Source organism: Gallinula chloropus, assembly GCF_964237585.1.
Source record: "Gallinula chloropus genome assembly, chromosome: 3".
NCBI lineage: Eukaryota > Metazoa > Chordata > Aves > Gruiformes > Rallidae > Gallinula > Gallinula chloropus.
This window is the reverse complement of record NC_140087.1, coordinates 53,444,969-53,468,364: the sequence shown is the minus strand read 5'-3', so window position 1 is coordinate 53,468,364 and position 23,396 is coordinate 53,444,969. Positions and strand designations below refer to the sequence as shown.

Genomic DNA, 23,396 nt, shown 5'->3' with positions numbered 1-23,396 from the left:
TCTTTCTCCTATTTAAGAAACTTTCATATGTCCTTAGTTATTAAGAACTCTATTTAGAGCATTACCATCCTGTTTCTGGCTCTTCTTCCTTGTGAAAACAATGTTTATAATAGCAGCTGCAGCAAATAATGGATTAGGGAAATACATAAATTCTTGTGTAGGGAGGAATTTTTGCAGTGCTTTGATTTTGTAAGGTTTTGGACCTTTCATGAGCTTGTATGCCTTTCAAGAAGCATAGAGTTCAGATGTTTCTGTCAACATGGCTGTGCTGCAAGTTCTGAGTTAAGTAGAAACCATATTCTTGCAACCGTTGTGTGAATAGATGTCGCGTTTTAAGTCACAAAGTTACTATACAGTTAGTTTAATTCCAGCAAACACAGGTATAGCCTGGTCCTAGGAAAAAAAAAAGACTGGGTTGTATGGCTTGAAATCTCTCTTGTATATATTTGCTGGCATCAAAAAGAACACAGATGCTCTACCAAAACATGATCTTGAAAGATATGTTACTGGATTCCTCTTTTACCATGACTCAAATGGGCAGCTACAGATGACCTGGCATTAATTCCTTTGTAGTGCTCATGTGATATCACAAAGCATCTGAAGTCTGCTTATGTGGTTTATGATGTCATAGAATCCCTGGAAAAAATTATTTCTTTGTAAGTAACTGCAGCTCATCAGTTGTTCTATATATATAACCTTCACAATAGCAACCATCTGCTAAGAGTGAGGCCACTCCCCTCTTTCTTTTTTTCCTTCATCACATCAAATTAGTGTGAGGATGATTTCATATACATATGGTTTGAATACTGCTAACAAAGCCAAACTGAACTCTGAAAGCCACTGAAGGAACTTTTTAGTAGGCTCTGATAAACAGTCCAGAAATTTTTGTTTGTTCTCAGTTCACAAACTTTCTGAACGACTGAATGGTGATATTCAGGAGTTGCATATGTAAGATAGAAAAACAAAAAAAAGATTATTTTTGGACTGAAGATGCTGACAAGTTGTCATTTCTGTTGCTCTGTCTTTGTATCTACTTGTGTGGTAAAAGTAGCAAATTACAGGGGATTATGACTGCAATTAACATTTCATGATCATATCCCATTTAACAGTTTAAATTTTTTTTGTCTTACACTTCCTGCAAGAGTTCTAATAGAGCTTTCTATATGTGGGAACTGCAAAGTGGAGATAGAATCCTACTGTGAAAAAGGAGTATCAGTGTATCAGTTAAAGCATGGTTCTGCTCTGAGGGACTTTATCAAAATAGCAGTTTAGGATTCTAGCCAATGACTTCCAAAGCAGCTTCACGCATTTTACAGGAAAAAAAAAAGATGATGTGGAGAGAAAAACAGTGGAATTTCTAATGACTAGTCCAGCAGAATCTGCTTGGGATGTGGAAAAACAAGTTGCGGCTACTGTTGCTACAGACAAGAAAGACCTAACAGGCCACATATGGCCCTGAGCTTTTGGATCTCCCGAGTCCCCAAATTATTTTCTTTTATGCTTCAAATTTATTTTGCATTTGTTGGGAGTTTAACAGGTGTGACTAGAGGTTTAGCTGCATAGTGAACCTGGAGTTTGCTGAAGAATGTACATCCTTATTTATGCAGATTGCTGCTTCTTTCATCGCAACCTTCACTTTGTGCTTCCATAGCTAGACCAGTATTGATATTTGATCTGGCTTAGACTAGTTTGCAGTCTAATATGACTGATTCCATGGCTGTAGTGCAAAATAGCTTCAAATAATGGTTCTGTTGAGGCGAATGTCCTTAAATATTAATTCTATTGTGGATTTTGAGCTGGAAAAATAAAATATCTACTCCTGCTTCACAGAGCTGCAAGTAGTAAAATCATAGCTCTCCTAGTAAAATATGTGAAGCTGGCTCCGATTATTCACGGAGTCAGAGTCACTCAGTGAAGTACATTTTAACAGCATATAACTTTTCTGTTGTTGTTGTTTAACTGCATTTCAAATATGTTTGGGAGTATTTTCTTGCTTTTCAAAGCTTGACAGGCCTATACCTTTCCCTGAGCCTGTTTGTTTTCAAATCCATGCTACAAGTCACTAGCCCTTCATTTGTTCGGCTTGGCCTCTGAATACAGCGTATCATGTAACTGCATTCTGATGCTCGTTCCATAGAATTGTGAAATGATCCTTAGAAACCAGGCAGTTAAGCAAAGCCAATGGCTTAACTATATTATTCCAAAATTCCTCATCTGTATAAACTAAATGATCAAAACTCTTCTCTCTCTCCCTCTGAACTTGGCTCTATTAGGTAAAGCAGCCGAAAATAAAACTGTGTTAAGGCTTTAATTTCATTACAGAATTTTCAACAACAGCTACAAATCTACACTATTCCTGCACACCACCTACTTGTTCGCACGCGGTATGCTGCCATTTTCAATTATTCTAGCAGAACTGCTTTTGTACAGCTGTGCTGTGACTGAATTGGGAAACTGTTCCAGGTTAAATATCTATGGTTTGCAGACATTTTTTTTTTTATTTTTTGAGCTGGATCAGTTCCCAAAATCATTTCAGTTGTGCTGGCACTATTAAGACTGGAAAAAAAATATAGGGAAATTGAAAGGGAAACAATTCAACCAACAAGTATAGCTGCTATTCCCAGTAAAGGGCTCTGTCTTTCTGTTGAGAGCCTGTCTAGATTAACAAAGCAACACCTGCAACGTGCAGGCTATAGTAACATCTTTCACGCCAAAGGAGACTAGAGGAGACTATGGAGAAAAAAATGCAGCATGTAGGTATATCTAGTCTGAATCATAGAATCATAGAATGGCATGGGTTGGAAGGGACCCCAAGGATCATAGAGCTCCAACCCCCCGCCACAGGCAGGGACACCAACCTCCAGTCTGGATCTACACAAGGTTGCCCAGGGCCCCATCCAACCTGGCCTTGAACACCTCTAGGAACAGGGCATCCACCACCTCTCTGGGCAGCCTGTTCCAGCACCTCACCACTCTCTCTGGGACTTGAGAATTATGAGAGTCCTGGCTGCCAGAGAAGACCGAGGCAAAGAACTCATTCAGTACCTCAGACTTCTCCACACCAGTTGCAGCCAATTCTCCATTCTCATTTACCAAGGGGGGTACGCTCTCTTTGGCCTGTCTCTTCTGGCCAATGTACCTGTAAAATCTCTTCTTGTTGTTTTTAACATCCCTCGCCAAGTTCAGTTCCATCTGCGCCTTGGCTTTCCTGATCCCGTCTCTGCAAGTCCGAACAGCATCCCTGTATTCTTTCCAGGCTACACACCCTTCTTTCCAGAGCTTGTATTTGCCTTTCTTTTCCCTCAGTTTGACCAGCAGGTCCTTGCCTAGCCATGCTGGCCTCCTGCCCCTCTTGCCCACTTTCTTATTCAGAGGGACAGAGAGCCCTTGAGCTCTCAGAAAGGCATCCTTAAAGAGTAGCCAACTTTCCTCAATGCTTCTGTCTCTGAAGATCACCTCTTGGCCAACAAGTCCTTAAACAGCTTAAAGTTTGCTCTCCTAAAGTTCAGGGTCCTGATGCCACTCTTTGCCAGGCCCACATTCCTTGAGATCGTAAACTCAACTAGGGCCTGGTCACTGCAGCCCAGGCTGTCTCCAACCTTAACACCTTTAATTTCTTCCCCACATTGGTGAGCACCAGGTCCAGCAATGCATCACCTCTGGTCGGTCTGTCCAAAACCTGAACCAGAAAGGTGTCATCTATAGACTCCAGCAGTCTCCTGGATCTCTTGCACAAGGCATATCTAGAGAAATAAATAAATAACAGAGGAACAATGTATAGACAAGAGATTCATGCATAAAATTTAACCTGGGTGTTTTAATCTTCTTTTTAAGCAGCTATAAATAAGTATTGGTTTTGTTGCTACCTCAAATTTTTTTGTTTGTTTTATTATTTATTTCACTGGCTTGTTTTTCTGCAAGTCAAGTATTTATGCCTTGATAACATACTTGTAATAGTTTATAAATAATATTTTTGTATGGTAAACCTGTAATGTCCATATATATTTTAAAGCTTTAGCAATTTATAAGATGAGGATAATAATGAATTATTTTATTTTTAAGTTTCTAACAACCATTTCACATAACTAGACAAAAGAGACTTTAGATGCTTAAAGATTTTTTTAATATATGTTGCTTAAGAAAAGTGCATGTGTGATAGCACCTGGTCATTTAAAACGTAAAATTAAGTATCTGAGAACTGTATAAAATTTTGTGTTCTGCATTTCAAATATATTTGGAACACCACTAAACTCATGTAAAAATGAGGGTCCTAAAAAATTGACCAAGAATTCCCATATGTCTAGTCAAAGAAATATGACAGTTGCTATTTCAAATAACAGACCTTTTATGAAAACTCTGTCATGCCATGTAAAATTCTGATAATGATTTTGCCAACTTAATTTTTTTCATAAAAGTAAGGAATCTGTCAATCTAAAGCCTTGTACAAAGTTCTAGTCTTAGCTTCACTGGTAGCTATCTAGAAAAAAAAAAACCCAAACCTAGAAATGGGTTTACCGATGGGGAAATTGTTAAGCTTTTGCTGATCAGGAATTAGTATGTTTTTCTCCCGTCAAGGTGCCCTTTTGTAGCAGTATTCCTCAGCTTATAATATCTTGGAACAAGAATAGTTTCTTGCTTGCTTGCAGTACAATTTGTGCAGATTAAAGTTATCCAAATATTTGGCCATAATCTGAATGCCAGGTGAAACCTTCTGGGTTCTGCTTGCCTATTTATTACAGGTGCATTACCTAAAATTTGGATAGGTGATCTCACTTTCCAGATTTTTGAGTTATAAAAACATAGATTTATTTATGAAATTTATCTTTGAGGACTCCTTTTTTCTTTTCATTGTAGACACCAATGAATCAAGCCTCAACCCGATCTCACTGCATTTTCACTATTCACATCTCCAGCAAGGAGCCTGGATCTGCAACTATTCGACGCTCCAAGTTACACTTAGTAGACCTTGCTGGATCAGAGCGTGTTGCAAAGACTGGAGTTGGAGGTCACTTATTGACAGAAGCCAAATATATCAACCTGTCCTTACATTATTTGGAACAGGTAAATTGGAACAGTGTATAACATTTTGTCCTTTACTACATTTCTATTTAGCAGTATGTGATGTTTTGGAAATCTTGATTTCAATATTCAGTTAGTTTTTAGAGCATGTATTTATTGCAGTGTTTTAAAATGCTTGAATTGGTAGCTCTTAATGTGAAATAAAATATTTTAATGTAGGAAAAGCTTAACATTTTAATGCTAAGGTTATAGTAGGAATGAAGAGTAGTGTTTCAAAAATAATTTTCTGCTTTTATTTGGAATACTAAAGGTATTTGCAAGTATTTCGCTGTATTTCTGCCAAAAATTCTCTTTGTGATCTTCATCCTCTTCCACGGATGGGATCAGGATGTATGACTCAAGAGTCACTGGCCTGAAGTGATTGATCTTCATTTGTTTCAAGCGTTGTAACATCATACAGGATTAGGGTCTCCTCTCATTTATTGATTTATTTCTCTACTAACGTGAATCTTTGATCTCTTTCAGACATTAAGCACTGTTAATGTATTTATGGAGTAACTACCATAAGTTGTTTTATACCAAGAGGATTCATGTTTGCAACTGTAAAAACATTAAATCTCCATAAATCTTTGTCATTCAGTTGTTACTGGAAAAGGTTTAGCCCCATCCTTGCAAATTCGCACTAATTTATTTATTTACTTGTTTATTTGATGTCTTATTTAGTAAGTCTTACAGCTGAGGAAATCCATTAAAACAGAAAAATATTTGTGAATATTCTTTAAGATTATAAAGTACCACTAAATGTTTTACTGGGAAAAAATTTTTTTCCACAACATACAGTGGAGCAGATTTAGAATTACAAATCAATAGCAATAACAGCAAGATGATTTGACACTTTAGTTGAATTATAACTATATGTATTTCACAAAAATAATGCACTATAATATTCCCACTACTTTGATGAATATGCATGTTAAGTGTCATTTAACAGGTCCTCCATTTATTGATTAGTGGATGATTGCTACCCATCCCTACTGGAGTTTGTGCTGATACAATTTGAAATTACTGCTAGCCATCAAATGCTGGATTTATTCACATCCTAGAGAAAAAGTAATTTTCTGGTTTTATTGTTTCCTAATTGACATACAGAGACATGAGAGTAACAGAAAAACATGAGAATGTTTTAATAATACAAAATGAAATACATATGTTTGGTTTAGACTGGCAAATCATACTTTTGGGGGAGAATTATTTCTAGCAAGACCTGTAGTGTATATTTGAGGCAAGTGCATATTGTGCAAAGAGTAAGAATCCTTGTAATTAACTGTAAGACACCAGCAGTAAAGTTTGGATTTTTTGCTGTGAGAATCAGGCTTAAGCTGATAAACTCTACTAGAAATGGGAATTGGAATGAGAGAATTAATTGACAGAAATCTGAAGGATGCGTAGGTGTGGGCAGGAATCTGGAAGGAATCTGGATATGGATGAAAGGCAGTGTCAGAGGTTTTGTGACTCTGGATGGATGGGAGGAATAAGAGACCTCTGGAGTAGTCATATGACTTCAGAGTTTGTGATGTATTAAACTGGACGATAGAGAAGCAGCTGATAGCCCTGTACCTGCAAGTGATGCACCCCAAAATCCTCATGTCCTGAGGGTGCTCTGACATCATGTCCTGGTTGCCTGTTGGCCTGAGGTACTAGTGCACATCTACTCCCTATATGAAGGTACTGCTTACACAATGGATGTGGGCAGGAACAGGGACTCTTGGGTACAGGTCAGAGTATCTCATAACCACTTCATAGTTCCAGGTCTTCCTTTATTTGTAACAATATTTCTGAATGCTTCAGTGAAGTTATTTGTGAGTAATTGTACCTGTGTCCTATGCCATTACATTTCATATAGGATGCAATTTTACAAAAAATGACAACACTTCTGACAGCTTGCATGTTTAAAAATTAATGAGGCCTTCAAGTGATTTCTTTGCATGTAAAAAACATCATTTCCCTGTCCTTCAAATTTGTCCTTTTTCTATTACAGATTCCCTGATTAGGCGGTAATGATTGATTAGCAGTTATAGGGAGGTTTTACTAAAGGAGGTAAAGCCATCATCTTCTGAGTTACATGACTGTCATATGACAGTACAGCGGCTTCTGCATCATGAGAAATGGTCACATAGATTTTCAGTCCCAGGCTATGGACTTCCAGCATAAACTTTAGGAAAATACTAATTTCTCTCTAACACAGTTCCAATTTTTGATGGAGATAATGTATCTTCCCTCTCCTTTTTTTTCCCTGTCTTTTCTATTCAGTTTGTAGTCTCAGTATACTCTAGACAACTACGAGGTTTCTATGCAATTTTATAACCTAACAGAGATAGAACTTCCATCTACAAGTTGTAATATATGAGATTTGGAAAGCTTGATTCAGGAAAGGGTTTCAATATTCTTTTCACAAGATACTAATTTTCATATTATGAATTTGTTCCTCTTAGGGCTGCCAGTGTTAAGATTTATAGTGATAAGGTATGTTAACTTTCTGAAGACCAGTAAAAGAAACTAATGCCAACGAAAATGTTGCTACTAATTTATTTTTTTTAAGTGACAGCTTAGTGCAGCATAAACATAATATATGCTGGTGTGTAACATTTAGTGAAGAAAAACCAAGTCTTAATCATTTAGCATGGCTTGCACAACACATTCAGCTACGGCTTTTCAGTACAGTGCTTAGACAGACACCAGTTCAAATCTTTTATATCACAACAGGTCACAGAGTAATATAGTTTTTTATTTAATAATAATTAGGTTTCATGATGTAAATAGCTGAGAAGGGAAACTGAGAATAGAAGGTGTACCATTTCCTTTTTGGCCAAGGCATATATATTCTAGTGTGAATTATTTCTTTCCAGCAGTACCTTGTAATTGTGTACCCTTTTATTTGTGTATGTATTTTTCAGGACATTTTCTTGGAAATAAATGTGTTGACCCCTCTAAGAACCATGCACTTTAAGACTGTGCAATTTTAAAAGCATGCTTTAGCAAAATTTAATGAGGTATTTACTTGAATACTATCCATACTTTAATTTATTATGAAGATAGAATGAATATGTGGAAGATTTTCAAAAGTTTCTGTGTCTTAGGAAAGTTTGTGGATTTTGGTTTATTGTGTTCAGTTTCCATGTTGGGAGGTTGTAAAGCTAGGCTATGGTAAAATTATGTCTTTCAGGTTCAGCTCCTACAATGACATATGAACATGCTAAAATTTAAGTTGGAATTGTTTCAGTCAGTGAGTTTACAGTGAACTGTGTGCATAAGTGTGGTTTATTTGTATCAGGTGTCTGAGCAGATTAGTTTTGTTCTTTTTCTGTGTCAGTAATTAATAAGACATGTAAATTTAAAATCCTTTTCCATTTTTACTTTTGTTTCAGGTAATAATTGCCCTTGCAGAGACAAACAGGTCCCACATTCCTTACCGAAACTCTATGATGACCTCAGTGCTAAGAGACAGCCTGGGAGGAAACTGCATGACTGCTATGATAGCAACGCTCTCTATAGACAAAAGAAACATAAATGTATGTTATTTCCTTCTCTTTTAAGAAGTGAAAACATTTTTGTTGAAAAGATCCTGGTCTTTTGACTTCTATTACAGTTTGCATTTTGAGTGTGTATGGTTTCTATGTCATCCTTACCAATAAAGAAATTTAACTTTGTTTCCAGGAGAACAAAGTCTATCAGATAAGTGGAAATTGTAAGATCCTTTAGGAAATATGCTTATCTCATGTCAAGGACAAGTTGGGAAATGACTCGCACCTAGTAAAGAACCAATATTAAAAAAAAAAAAAACCAAAAAACCAAAACCTATTTTCCTGATTAATAAATCTTTGAGTTGTGAAACTTTGTAATTAATTCTCCAAAGGACGTATTGGTGAGATCTCTAAGTAGATTATGAATCACACTGAAAGTCTTGGTGGAATTTCTGTACACTTTTTTTGAGTCGGGATTACACTAATTATGGGAGAGTTCACTGTGGGGGAGAGGAAATTGGGTGGGGTGATTTGGGATTTTTTGGAAATTTTTCAAATACTTTTATCTCTCTTGACTGATTTCCTCCACTGGAATTCTGAGTAGTGATCTTTTCTTCCATTTGCCAAGATATGTCGTGATGTAAATACATAGAACCTTGCTCAAAGGCATTTATAAGCTATTTGACTTCTGTTTTTTCCATAACATCAAAGGGTTCTGGTGTGAAAAAAAAAAAGAACTATTAACTCTAACACTGTTTTCTGTAATACAATGGAACTCTTTATACTAAAACTGTACTTATCTAGTTGAAGACTTTTTTCTGTAGAAAATGGGTTTTACTGTTAAACGAAAACAGATTGTTCAGACTTGTAAACATGTAATTATGCAAGGCTGATGTCTGGTTAGAAGCACAGCTGGATAAGTTTGTTAATGCATTTCATCTTCTGTTTTAGGTTGTGTGGGATAGGCACCCTTTTGTATATTAATTCATCAGATAGATATATCTCACATTGTTTTTCTCTTGGGACTATTTATCCCAACCAGTTATCCAGAGTAGGCTACTGAAAGTTTTCATGTTCCTGCTTTAATATATACCATCTATTTAGCCAGTTGCTAAACATGAGAAAACATTGAGATAGTTGCATAATTTCAATTTGGACTGGGACAATTATGCATAGTTATATTTGGGTTGGTTGGTTGGTTGGTTGGGGTTTTTTCCCATTATATATACATTTCATTCACAAAGGAAGCACAAAACAGAACTACATCCCCAACCCCCTCAGTGTGAATTGAGGGTCTATAATAAAAAGCAAATTTCCTAAGGACCTTGCTTTGTGTTTTGCTAGGAAAACAATGAAGCAGAGAATTCAGAGTAAGGGGACAAATATTATCTTAGAGATCTAGATTATATTCCTACTTCTACCTGAGTCAGTATACAACTTCTCACATCACCTATATCACATTTTTTGCACTAGTTTTGGGGAATGTTTGAAAGATTATGTTGATTCTGAATTGTAGATATATTGATTATCATAACTTTAACTGAAATTAAATGGATGCTGTTTTGAATAGAAGATTATATAATTATAATAATCAAATATAGTGTAGTCATTTTACCCACTTGCAGCAAAAACCTAGATGGTTAATTGATTAAAGCCCTCAGACACTACAATGATAAGCATGGCAGAAAAAATATTAGGAAATTTCTATCTGTCAGCTTTGATAACCATTTTGACAATGTCGTACAAATAGATCATAAGCTTACATATGCTTATGTAATGTTGAAGGCTGAATTCATTAGCTATTCATTAATGTAACATATGCTTCATTCTGAATAAGGCAAAGATATCTGGTGGAAATGTATGTATGTGTACTATACATATAATTGTACTCAATGTATCTATAGTACTTAAAATCACATTTGCTGATCATCATAGAAAAGGAAAGTTCAGCAGAGCAAACATAGAGGCCGTCTAAGACTATGTGCAGGTCTCTTAATTGTAAGACCTTTCTTTCCTTTCCTTGAAAACTCTTCATTGATTCTCCTTGTATACTTTATGTCTTTGGCAATAAAGACTAGTATCTTTCATCATGTAACCCTAATTCAGATACTACCCTCTAAGCACTGAAAGAGTCAGTGGAAGTATATGATCATGGAATTAAGTTGGCATTTTAATTACTTTGCTTCTGAAATATGAGTTTGTAGCAGTAGTAAAATTCTTTTAATGTAGATGTTATGTGTAAATTCTTACATTTTAAATCCAGACTGGTACATCTCAGAAAATCTTACACAGTTTATGCATTATTGGAATTTCTAGAGACGAGCTCATGATGCTTTATTCTTTAAACTAACCAAGAATAATTGCTGGGGTTTTATTCATGAGGTAGATAAGTTCTGGTCTGGTATGTATCAGTGTCTGGATGTATCAGCTGGGCTCAGAGGAGGGGACAGAGTACTGAGGGATCCTGTGTTTCATTCTGTGCCCGAGATGAGAACATGCACTGGCTGTCACAGTGTCATCTATGAACTCAGTCTTGTGTAATTTTGGGGGGGAGGTTGATTTTTATTTGGGGGAGGGTAGGGGGGGTGTCCATCCTGTCTTCCTTTCCTCCTATAGTCTTACCTCATCTGACACATTTTTACCTGGTATCAAAGTTCTGTATGCCTCCTAGTTTCAAGTCTACCAGCTTGTGTCTCATTTGTCCTGGGCTTCCACTCTTCCCTTCATCTCTTTTCACAGCTTTCTTTACGGGTACTCCTCTAGTCTGATTTTCACCAAAAAAAATGTGTCAGTTAATTTTCTCTTTTTCTTATTGTTCAGAAGTTTTTGCCTTCAGAGTAGCATGGCTTTTTCTTATTTTTTAGTGCCAGCTGAAGGACTCATTTAAAACACAGTTGATCAGGAGTTTGATTCGGTCAATAAAATTAGACAGTTTTATGTGTCACTGTGATAAATACATTAACTTAATTTTCCCTGAATGTTGCTGGTTTTGAATATGAAACAGTAGATTATTTCGGTAAGATATACAAAAAATGGAAACTTAGTTCAATGACTTCATTAGCAATCTTTTTTTACTTACCTTACAGATAACTTGAAATTTTTCTTTTTTCTCTCTCTTTTTTTTTTTTTTGGTTCCCCAGGAATCTATATCAACCTGCAGATTTGCACAGCGAGTTGCTCTTATTAAGAATGAAGCTGTTCTTAATGAAGAAATTGACCCCAGATTGGTAAGAGTTGTCGAGGGGCAGAGGGAAGAAGATTGCTTGCTTTAAATTTTAGTAATTGATAGAAATCAAATGCATATTGAGGATTTTATCTTGGGTAATCCTATTTAATTGTTTTTAGATGCTAGATCAATTTTTTTTCTATAAAATAATGAATTAATTTTTTTTTACATACTTACAATTAAATGGGTCACTATAACACTTCTAAAGGTTTTCTCAGTTCTGAAGGAATCTGAGGAGCAATGAGTGCTTTCGTTATCATATTTGTGCGCTTCTTTTAGGGTGACAGTTACTAAGTCATAGTCACTGATGATTGAGTGTACCTAAAACTCTTAAAAAAAACCTCCAGCAAACCTACTAAGATTAGTCACTTGATGAAGGCATACTGCTGTAGGGAAACATCTTGTGCATTAAAAAGCTAAGAAACATACAGATACAGTCTGTCCTTGAGATTGCTCCAAGGAACATTTTAGCTAGGAAGAAAGATCTGTGTAACGTTAACATTAGGAAAAAAGGAAGACAAGGAAATGAGATATAGAAATAGGATTTCTACACTGAAGAGTTAGGCTGATGCTCACATCCCAGAGAGCAGCAGAGGCAGAACAGATACGGGATTCAGGAAATACAGAAATCCTTAAAGTTTAAAGGGAATAGGAGATTTTTGCCAGGATTTCTGCTGGGTTGGTTTGTTTATTTTCTGAACAATTTCTTACAGTAATGGCATAAAAAAAAATGAGCCACCAAAAAATAAACAAAAAACAACAGTAGGTACTGAACAATTTCATTTCTGCATGCCCTTTATTTCTTTTCTACATAGGCTTTCTAGTAACAAATCACACAAAACTGTTCCTCCATGTCCACAGGAGCCTTTAAGGTGGAGCACGCTGCAGGCTCCTGAATGTTTACTTCAATCCTGTAGAGCTATACTCTGTGAGTTTGGTACATCTCACTCTGCAGGATCATTTAGCAAATAAAGCAGAGTGGGACTTGGAGGGTTAGAAAAACCTCATGTGGAAAAGGCAGGGGAATACAAGTACCTAGGCTTTATATAGCTCTCTGCTTATTGTGAAATTTGTTGTCCATCTTACCTACCTAAAGTATATTCAAATGCCATTTATTTGCTGTTTCTCACATGTGAATTGAATGCATGCCTTATAAAGAGAGTGCATTATATCTCTTGGAAGATCAGAGTTAAGTTAGATTTGTGAAAACTTCATAAACTGAGACTTCCTGAGTGTTCTTACTAAGAACTTGTAGCCATTGTACCTTTTAAGCAACTGAGCTTTGAACCTCTCTCCCTCATGACCGAAACAATTGCTTTGACCTGAAAATGAAACTGTTGAGCCTGAATTAAATCTAACCTTCTCTGGCATGCATTTAAAAATAAAAACAAAAATATAACACTTTAAAATCAGTCTTTTATCCATATCCTGAAAATGGTATTTTTGTTGTTGTTAGACTGAGGTTAATCATGCTAAAAAAATTGAACCTAGATCAGGGATGGTACTGTCAGTTCAGCTTTCTACTCTGGCACCAAATTTTATTTTATTGACTCAGTATTGACACAGACTACATCAGAGTGTGGCACCATAATAAGACAGCTTAAAATCAGGTTAAATGGCCTGCAGAATTCTTGAAGCAGTCTTTTAACATCTGGAATTGACAGTTCACCACCATAAAAAGACTCTTAAATATTTAAGCTAGCTTTTCATACTGTAACAAATGTGTGAAAAGAACTGATCATATCTGTGTTTAGAATATTTTTATTTTTTAAGTAAAAATACCCATTCAAATTTCAGGATGTCATGGTTAAATTTAAACGTTATAAGAAATACAAATGTTTGAAGGAATTTTAACATGCACTGAAAATGTGTCATCACTCTAAACAATCTTATTTCTAGAAAGTGTGTGCAATCAAGAATAACTCATTTTTCCTTGAAAACATTCTTCTCTTGGACACTTTCTTTGCACATGGAATCAGCATACAAATATCATTAGACCCCTCATACATTTGAGCCATTATAAGGTGATGCATCATTTAAAATGATCAATCATAAAGAAACAACATGGACTTCCTCATTCATGTTTTAGACTTGGGGATTTGCATATTGTCCCTGCTTTGTAGAATTTGGCCTTGGATGGCCAATGATTTGTTAAATATGGTTTTATACAGACAATTTTCCAAATATACAGGCTCAAAAAATGAGCTATTCAAATTTGAAAATCTGTTACAGCTCTCCTAGTTGCTTCTTCAGTCATTATTATTCATTAATCCAATTTAATTTCATTATGCTGATTTGTACTATTCATTTGTGGTTAGCAACTGATACATCCAACATCTGTAATATGCGATAACTCTAATAAGAGTGGAATGTTACATTGAAAAAAAAAAGATAAAAATACTAAGATATTGTTCTGGAATTTCTGTTTCTAAAGGGAGGTTAAAAAATTGCTTTTGATGTGTAGTTGTCTTTCTTCAGATAAACACATCAGTCCTAATTTAAATGTGTTTTCATTATTAGCAGGCAAAACTGAAGTCAGAAGGCTCTTTTTATTCCTATGGCACATTATTTTTCTCTTTTGTAAATAGTCATGTCCTCTAACACCTAGAATTTACTGAGTTTGGAAGACTTTTTTTTGTTTCCCATTTAAAAAACCAAGCAAAGTGCTTGGTGTATTTAAGGTATTTGGACTGTTTTTTTAAAAGTTACGTTGTTTAAAAAAAGAGAAAACTAACATATGGTATTTCCCTAAACTCAGCCTTCTAATGGGACAATCATAAACTAGCATTTAACTTGTAGTGATTCTTGGTTTATGCCTTGCTGTTTGTAGATGATTGTTCAGCTGAAAAAGGAGATCCAGGAGTTGAAGGATGAGCTGGCGCTGTTGACTGGCAAGGAAAGAATGTCAGAGCTTTCACAAGACGAGCTACATCAGTAATGGCTTACATTATTTTAATTTTCTTCTTTTGGGGTGATAGTTTTCATCACTTTCTTTGTTGGCATAAATATTTACATCCATCTCAAGAGTTTTAAAGTTTTCTGAGCGAATAATAGAGTGAAGTTAGGTGCCAGGTTAGAATGGAGTTTTCCATGAAAAGCTGTATGAGGCCACTGGCTGTGTTTTTGCAGCCTCAGCTTTGAGGAAGTGAAGTAAAGTAAACGAAAAGGATGGGAATGCCTGTCAGATGCCAGGCAAAAAGAAGTGTTGTATAATAGTGCAGAATACAAAAAAGAAACTCTCTCTCAAAACTGGATATATGATCTGAGTAGAATTCAAGAAATATTCTTTACGCTGACAAGTATCCTGCAGTGTTAGTTTGACATAGGCCAAGAGAAATCTTGCATTTCTGATACACCATTAGTCAGTGTCCTAAAAGCCAAACAGTCAAATTTTTACTGGACATGCTATTGAAACCCAGGATGAAGTCACATAAGTGTTGTAACATCTTACATCTTTCTGTAACAGATCAGTACAGCATGCAGTAAATTTCTATGTATAATGTAGCAATATTTATGTAGGTTTAAATGTTCACAGTAACTAAATTGAATTCCTAATGCTGAAAAATTGATTCTGTACAATGGACCTACTTAATCTCATTTTCTTGTGTATGTAGACAATAGTAACTGCCTAGAGATTGTTTTTGGTTTGTTTTGTTTTGTTAGTATATTAATGGTAAATAAGTTGAATCTGTGTGAATTTTTAGCCTTAATTTCTCTTGGAATTGACCCAGAAGAAAACTATTGGTGCTAACAACTTCCTCTGACAGCCAGGAGATTCTTTAGGCGTAAAGACCATAAGGATAAGCTGCTACCTTAAACCTTGAGTACATTGTGTAGATTGTTGTTATTCTTAATTCTTGGGTTTGATTGGTTTGTTTTGTTTTAATTCAGAAACTAAATTATATTCATATCAAGGCTAAGGAGCTAGATGGCGTTACATTTTGGGGTTGTCTTTTTTACACTGTCAATAAGAGTAATTTTAAACATACATAGTTACCAGTATAATCTTCTAACCAGAATGGTCCCCTCAAATTCTGCTAGGTTAATATTTCTTTATCCTTCTGCACAAATATATGGGAGTCAAGTGCACCAAGGCCATTACAGGGTATCAGTGGACGTGACAAAATCAAGTCATAAAAAGTGAAAGAAACAGCAAGAAAAGAGAAGTTTCATTCTTTTTCTTTGCATGCAAAATTATATGCCCTTATTAGCTAGTTTCTACTAGTCCTGAACAAGATGAGTGACACTCAGTGACTTCATTCAGATATATATGCATTTAATGATGTGCTTTCCTAACATTATTGTAAAAATATGTTACATGAGTTTTCTACTGTGGTCTTGTTTGCTGTTTAGTTTGTATAGGAAAACTCAGGTTTTGGCAATCATTTGGGTTTCTTTAGCCACAGCCATCAATATTACTTTCCTAAGAATTCCTACGTGCCTTTTTTGCCATGTAAACAGCAGTCCTGTAAATGGCAATGGGTCTTGCTTGATAAAAGTTTTCAGTATGAATATGCAAAGGAAAACTAGAAACATACCATCTGCATGCAACTGCACTTTGTTTGGATTGGAAGGGACCCTTTAGATCATCAAGTACAACCATCAACCTAAACTGCCAACCACCACTAAACCATGTCCCTCAGTACCACAGCTAACTGACTCCACCACTTCCTGGGCAGCCTTTTCCAATGCCTAACAACCCTCTCTGAAGAAGTTTTTCTTAATATCCAATCTCAACTTCCCCTGGCATAGATTGAGGCCGTTTCCTCTTGTCCTATCACTTATCACTATGTCAGCTCTCCCCCCACCCCCCTTTCCACCCTCCTCCCCCCACCTTCCTTTCAGGTAGTTGTGAAGGGAGCAATTAGAGCTCCCCTCTACCTCCTTCAGACCAAAGAACCCCAGTTCCCTCAGTGGCCTATTATAAGACTTATTCTCCAGTCCCCACCCCAGCCTTGTTATCCTTCTCTGTACATGCTCCAGCACCTTCATGTCTTTTCTATGGTGAGGGGCCCAAAACTGAATGCAGTACTTAAGTTGGGACCTCACCAGCGTTGTGGACAGGGGACAATCACTTACCTAATCCTACTCACCACACTGCTCTTAATACAGGCTAAGAGGCCATTGGCCTCCTTGGCCACCTAGGCACACTGATGGCTCATATTCAGCCAGCTGTCAATCAACACCCTCAGGTCCTTCTCTGCCAGGTAGCTTTCCAGCCAGTCTCACACAAGCCTATAGCACTGCTTGGGGTTATTATGACCCAAATGCAAGATCCATCACTTGGCTTTGTGGAACCTCATGCCATTGTTCTTGGCCCATACAGCCAGCCTGTCCAGATCCCTCTGTAGGGCCTTCCTACCCTCAAGCAGATCAACACTCCCACCTAACTTAGTGTCATTGAACTTACTGAAAGTGCATTCAATGTCTGGGAGTCCTGGTTTTAGAAATGTGTGACTAAAAAGTGTATCAGTTACTTTTTTTCCTTTTTATCCATATAGTACATTATATAGTGCATTACATTGAACTCAGAAGAAATGTTTTTTTGACATAGCAAGGAATTTTGCATCCCATTCCTCCAGAAAGAAGCAGAGGAGACTTTAATGAGGTTCTATCTGTAATAAGACACAGGAGAGATAACTTTCAAGGACCTCAGCTATATTAGAACAACACAAACTTTTAAGCTTTTTTAATTCATCATTTATTCATACTTGTGCAGGGTCATGAAGCACATATGTGCTTTGTTTCAGAAATAAAATATTTCTTGGAACGAATGCTTTGCAATTAAAATACAGAACAAAACTTAAGTACTTCTGTCTGAGGTACAACATTTTTCCTGACAATCAATAATAAACAAGAAGGACCTCAATCAATCAACTCTGTCAGTCATAAATGCTATATAATAGCCATGTTCAAAGATCATACATTTTAATATAGACTCAAAGTGGAAAAAAGAATTAGATATGCAGAGATTTTTATGGGAGGCATAGTTTCAAGCAGAGAGCAGAAGATATTATTGGAGAAGAACTGTCTCATATGTGAGTCAGATTGGCTTATTAAGACTGTAGTTGAATGGAATGTTGAAAGATAAGCCAATCTTTTCTCAACAGTTCAAGAGGGGGGAAATATCAAAATATCAAATGTCATATTTTGAGTTTTGCATTTGTATGTGTTCTTGCAGTCGGAGTGTTCACACATAAGCAACTGATAATGGTCTAAACACCTTAATCAAAGTGTAATGAAAGGTTAGTATAAAAACATACTACTTCAGTGAAAATACCTTTCTCTGATTTTGAACACATATATTTCGAACTTGCATTCTTATGGCAATATTTGTGACCATTCTGGTTTACATCTGTCTGAGCTTCTTGCCCATAAATATCCTGAGCATTTATAAAAATCAACCGATAGCATCTAAGTGCTCTGTCTCCAGTTAGAGTCTATCGAAGCATAACACAGCAAATCTTTATGATAATTCTGTTTATTGAGACTGGCCATCCAAGTTTAGAGCTACTTGTTAATCTGGAGAGTTTGTTCACATTAAAGGATAAATATACAAGCGAGTAGTCCAAACAGACATATTGACCTGGATGAGAGCTGATAAAATCATGATTTACTGTCACTGGAAAATGTCTATGTTGCAGTTTGCATCTGTAATGAAGCCTAAATAGTATTACTTACCAGGAGGCACATGGATCACATTGTTATGACAGACAGAACAGGAAAAGAAACATGGTATAGTTGATAATGAAATATACTGTGTTGCACTTTATTTTTTTTATCTGGTGTCACCACCCAAGAATAGTTCATAGGCGACTGGTACTATAGGAGATTCCAGACAGAATAATCTTTTGGGGTATGTGTTTTCTTTTTTAATTAATGCCTTTTTAATGTGCACAGAGAGAAAATTACAATTATGGTCATCATAGGTTTCAAATAGCATTTAGACATTTCTGCTTAGTTAGGATATCTTCTATTAAAATTAGAATAAACTATCTTATTATGTACATGTATGTGTGTGTACATACATATAAAAATAATTCAAGTTTAGTTAGTTCTTTTCAAAATTATTTAACAAAAGTCTTAAGGTGATTCATTTTATTACAAATAAGGTAATTAAGTAGTAAGAAAAATATTACTAAATATAATCTCATTAAAAATGCATCTGTTTTACTTCTTTTTGTTCTGATTCATCACACATTTCAAGGGAGGTCAGAGAAAATTAATCTTCTGAAAGCACTCTGTGTCAATTTTTTTCTATTTATTATTTGATTCTGAGCACAGATGATCAAAGTTACCAAACTCATGCACTAAGTACATATTTATTTTGTTGTCTCTGCACAAGTCTTTATCTCAGGCACTTTTCAGTAGAAGATGGATGCCAAAAAGAAACTGGGTCCAATGGTGTATGTGTAGCTCTGATAATATCTTTTTAGTCTATCAAAGCAGTGATGGTAATGCCTAGGGTTTTGGCTCTCTACATATGCTGCAGGAAATAAGTGTTAGTGATTGCCCTGGAAATAAGTGTCATTTCAGCATAATATTTAATACTTTTTATGTTTCTTAACTTATAAAGTCAAGAAATGCCGAAGATTTTTTACAGTAATGAACTTCATTCCAGATTTTTACTTTCAGACTATTCCAAATGAAATCGGTGACCTACTCAAAGTGGTTAAAATTGCTAGATGTTTGAAGTTGTTACGTGAATAAGCTCTAATTCATTCTTCATTGGTTTGGGTTTTTTTTCCCTTCACTTAAAAAAAAGTCTCCAGGGATTATTTTTTCTTGTTAATATTATTCATTTAATTGAAAGGAAAAAAACATCTATCAAATAGGCTTTCCTCATAACCACTAGTATGTCACATTGTCATTCACTAAATTTAAAACAAAATGGAAAACAAATGCTCTTGACTTTTCTTGTGAATGCTAAGTTATAATAGAACACAACTGAACAGTCCTGTGAATAAAGATGCAGCTCTCTGGAATTCTTACTTCAGAATTGTGTATTAGAAGAGGAAGCATTTACATTACTCTGTCATATTCTTGATTTTATTATTTTATTCTCATAAATGTTAAACATGAATTCTGCTGCTCTCATTTTGTTTATTTAAAAAGCAAAGCATAAAAAAATTCAGCAAGACTATATAAGTGGTTCAGAACATCGTTCATAAAATGCTTCCAAAATCTGAATTGCTTGCTTTGGATCTTAACATCTACTTCCTCAGCTGCAATGGGCTGATCTCTAAGTAGTTCTTTGAGCTGGAGAATTAGTTTCTTGGGGTTTTTGGTTTGGTTTTTTTTTTTTTTTTGGGGTGGGGGAGGGAGAGGAACATTTTGGACTATTTTTAAAACATACAGAAAATAACCTCATACATCCCAAATAGAAGCAAATTGTGCACTCACAGGCTTCTGTATTATGCTTTAGAATCAAATTAAATGGCATTCAAATGATCAGGGAGTTTTTTGGTGAGAAGCATGCCAAAAGTAAAAGGGAGAGTCCTTTTTGTTTGGATCACATGGGATTTTTTTTTTCTGTTATAAATGAGCTCACTAGCAATTTACAATGTGTGCCCAGAAAGTCAGGATTTCAAATCAAGATCCTGTGTTCCAGAGCACCCACGCTTCCAGAGCCTTTGCCAGTTGGAATTCTCTAGGAACAGGACCGGAAGTACTGGCTTAGCACTTTAATTTATTAATAACTTTACCTTATTTCTTTCAGATACATATGTTATTACAGACGCTTCTATTTTTTACTTCAACAGTCATACATTGTTCATCTTACTCAAGTCCTGGATTTCTCATTACTTCTCTCTGTCTTTCATTTTCCTGTTTCAACATTGTGACATCTGTATGCTATCACAGTATTAACAATATTGCACTGTTGTACACTATAGAGCTTTAACAGTTCCTCAGACTTAAGCTGTTGAACAAATGGTTTCATTTACAAAGCAGAGCAAATGTTCTTATTTGCTGGTATCAGTGTTCAATTTCAGTTGCAAGGTGGAAGAAATAGAAGCATGTTACCTTGCCTTATGTCAACACAGCTTTGCAGACAGCGGATTTGTGTAGACCTTACACTGACTGACATAAGCTGCATAGGCAGTAGTCAAAAGAAGAGAAGCTACCTTCACTATAAAGTAGTCTAAAAGTGTCTCATATTAACGTCTAGTTTAGAGGCCTGATTTAGAATGCTATTAAATCAATGTACTTCTCTAGAGGGCATTTTTTTCTCTTACATGTTATAAAATCTTCAGTTGAAAGCTCTAGTGTGGCTACCAAAGCTGGATGCTTGAAGTGTGTGTAAATGCTTTTCTTCCATCCTGATATTTTGTTGCAAGGTCATGTACCTAAGAAGTAGGAAAAAATTCTTACGGAACTTAAAGTGATCAACTTTTAAATTGAAACTATCAGAGATAGTTTTAAGTTCTTTTCAAAGATGAGCAAGTTTGGTTTACCATGGAGAAGGGGAAAAAAAAAAAAAAGACACTCCATACTATGTCCTGTTTGTTAATGTTCACAGGTATATCTAATGTCACATGGCTGATAATGGGACATAGGAGAACTCATATTAGTGAGATGTATGGAGAAAAGACAGCATAGCTGAATTTTATTATTTAGATGTTCAAAAAAGTCCTTGGAGTCAATTTCCCAAATATTTATGTTCAAAAGTATCTGTTCATAGGAGCTTTTAGAGTCTTGCTCAAATTCATTGAATGCTTGGTCAGCTGAGTTGATTCTGGAAGTACATTTGCTTCTGAGCTTTTACATCTAATTAATAATCCATAAATGATATTGTGCACATTTTTTTTCAAAACTACCTTTCTTTTCTCTAGTGTAGGAATGTCTTGGTGTTCATCCGTAGGAGTCCTTTTGACTTCCTTGAGTACTTTTCATGCTCGTCCTGTGTTCTTTCATTTTTTTTTCAGATTCTTGCTACCTTCTTAGAGTTATTTGTATTTTTCAAATTTTGATAAACCAAAGCTTAGTTTTCTCTTGCTACTTTTAGATATACTCTAATGACTAGAATATGACTAGTGTTATGGCCACAAATATTAGCTGGCAGGGAGTAGCATTTCTTTGTGTGTGCTTTTGGGTTGCTTGTGAAGTGCTGTTAATATAGGAAACAATCTTCTCTGCAAACTACTTGACATGTTTCTTCTCTGCAAAAACTTTGCATGTGCAGAATTAGAGTAGGCAATTTTTCCTCCTGTATAAGCCAGTCTTGGTCTTTTTATAGTCCATTCCAAATCTCCTCTTGACTTACAGATATACCAATTTAGATCTGTGTGCATTTTGTCACTGGAATGAATGATTTTCAACTGTGTAGAAACTTTACTCTTCACATCTGTTTGCCACATTGTAGCAATCTAATTCAGAGAATCTCCTCACATGAGGAGGGAGAAAAAAATGGCTTTGCTCTGAAGTCTAATAAAAAAAGTGGATTATATCTGTAATAGGAGGTGTTTGCCTCTACTGTGCAGTGCAAGTGTTTAATGGTAACCATTCATCTGTGTGTGCAATACTGTTTGTTTGAATGTTTTACAAAACTAGAAGCCATATTTTCAAAATATTTACCATCAAATAACTGAATTTGGCACAACTAAAAAAAAATCCAAATGTTTGGACTTACTGCTCTTATTTCCCTGCTCTAAGACTGTATCAAATGAAAGCAGCCTATCAAGGGCACTGTTAGTAAAAGCGTTCATACAAATATTTATTGAGGCAATTGTTCAAAGGCCTTTGTAGCCAGTTCCACTATTTAGTTACCTTACATATTATTACTTCTCCCAGGACTTATCTATTGTTAAATGAGAGGTTAAGCAGTTATTTCTGGATCAGAATGCAGCATTATCCTGTCTATATGTCATTTTTGTGTTAAGCAATTGCTGTCATGTCCACTACCCATCAGTTATGTATTACAGCATTTCTGAGAGCAAACTCAAATGCATTGTATGTACTTACCCTCTTTGTCACGGCATTAGCAGCAATACCTAGAAGTACCTTCCCTTCTCTCTTCCTTTCTTCCTTAGTATTATTCATAATATTTGCTGCTTAGAATCTTCATGGTCTTCCCATTCTGATGCACACTTGATGGTAACATCTATGGCTAGCTCTTATTAAATACAATGGCTATTCTGCTAAAACTCACATGCATTTTTAGATAAATAGATTCACAAAAAATGTGAAGTTGTTTTTTTTAATGACAGACATCGTAGACACATTTTTAATAGCGTAGACATTAATATTCCAAATTAATGTAATGTTATTATCTTTGTAAAGGAAAATGTATATAGAGTGTGTTACCGATAGGAAAGCTATTGCGAAAGTCTAAGTATGCAAACTTCTTTAATTGAAGTAACCTCTCCAATTACCTCTAGTGTTTCAGTAGCTTCTTTGTTTGCAGCCTGTTTCTCATAAACTTGGATTTCCATTTGGTTGTCACAGAGTTCACAGCTGACACACAAAATTAATTGTTCTTTAAGCGAACTTAATTTTGATACATAATATACAGTGTCAGTGATCAGAGGTTAAAAGGCAAGCTCTCCGAGAAATGAATCATGGCACATAAAGCAAGGTCAAAATGAGTCCTTCCAAATCTGTGTTTTGAGACCATGCATCCTGCATGCTAT

At 35.6% G+C, this 23,396-nt stretch overlaps 1 protein-coding gene across 1 annotated transcript in view; it reads left to right on the top strand.

Moving 5' to 3' along the window:
- The window catches only part of KIF6 (kinesin family member 6), a gene marked incomplete at both ends in the record, with an annotated part of 163,788 nt that overhangs the window by 47,482 nt on the left and 92,910 nt on the right, over positions 1–23,396 (top strand). The window contains 4 exons of the mRNA XM_084261758.1: positions 4,855–5,061; positions 8,445–8,588; positions 11,681–11,767; positions 14,597–14,700. Coding sequence (XP_084117884.1) covers positions 4,855–5,061; positions 8,445–8,588; positions 11,681–11,767; positions 14,597–14,700 — 542 coding nt within the window. The remainder of the gene's footprint in view (positions 1–4,854; positions 5,062–8,444; positions 8,589–11,680; positions 11,768–14,596; positions 14,701–23,396) is intronic.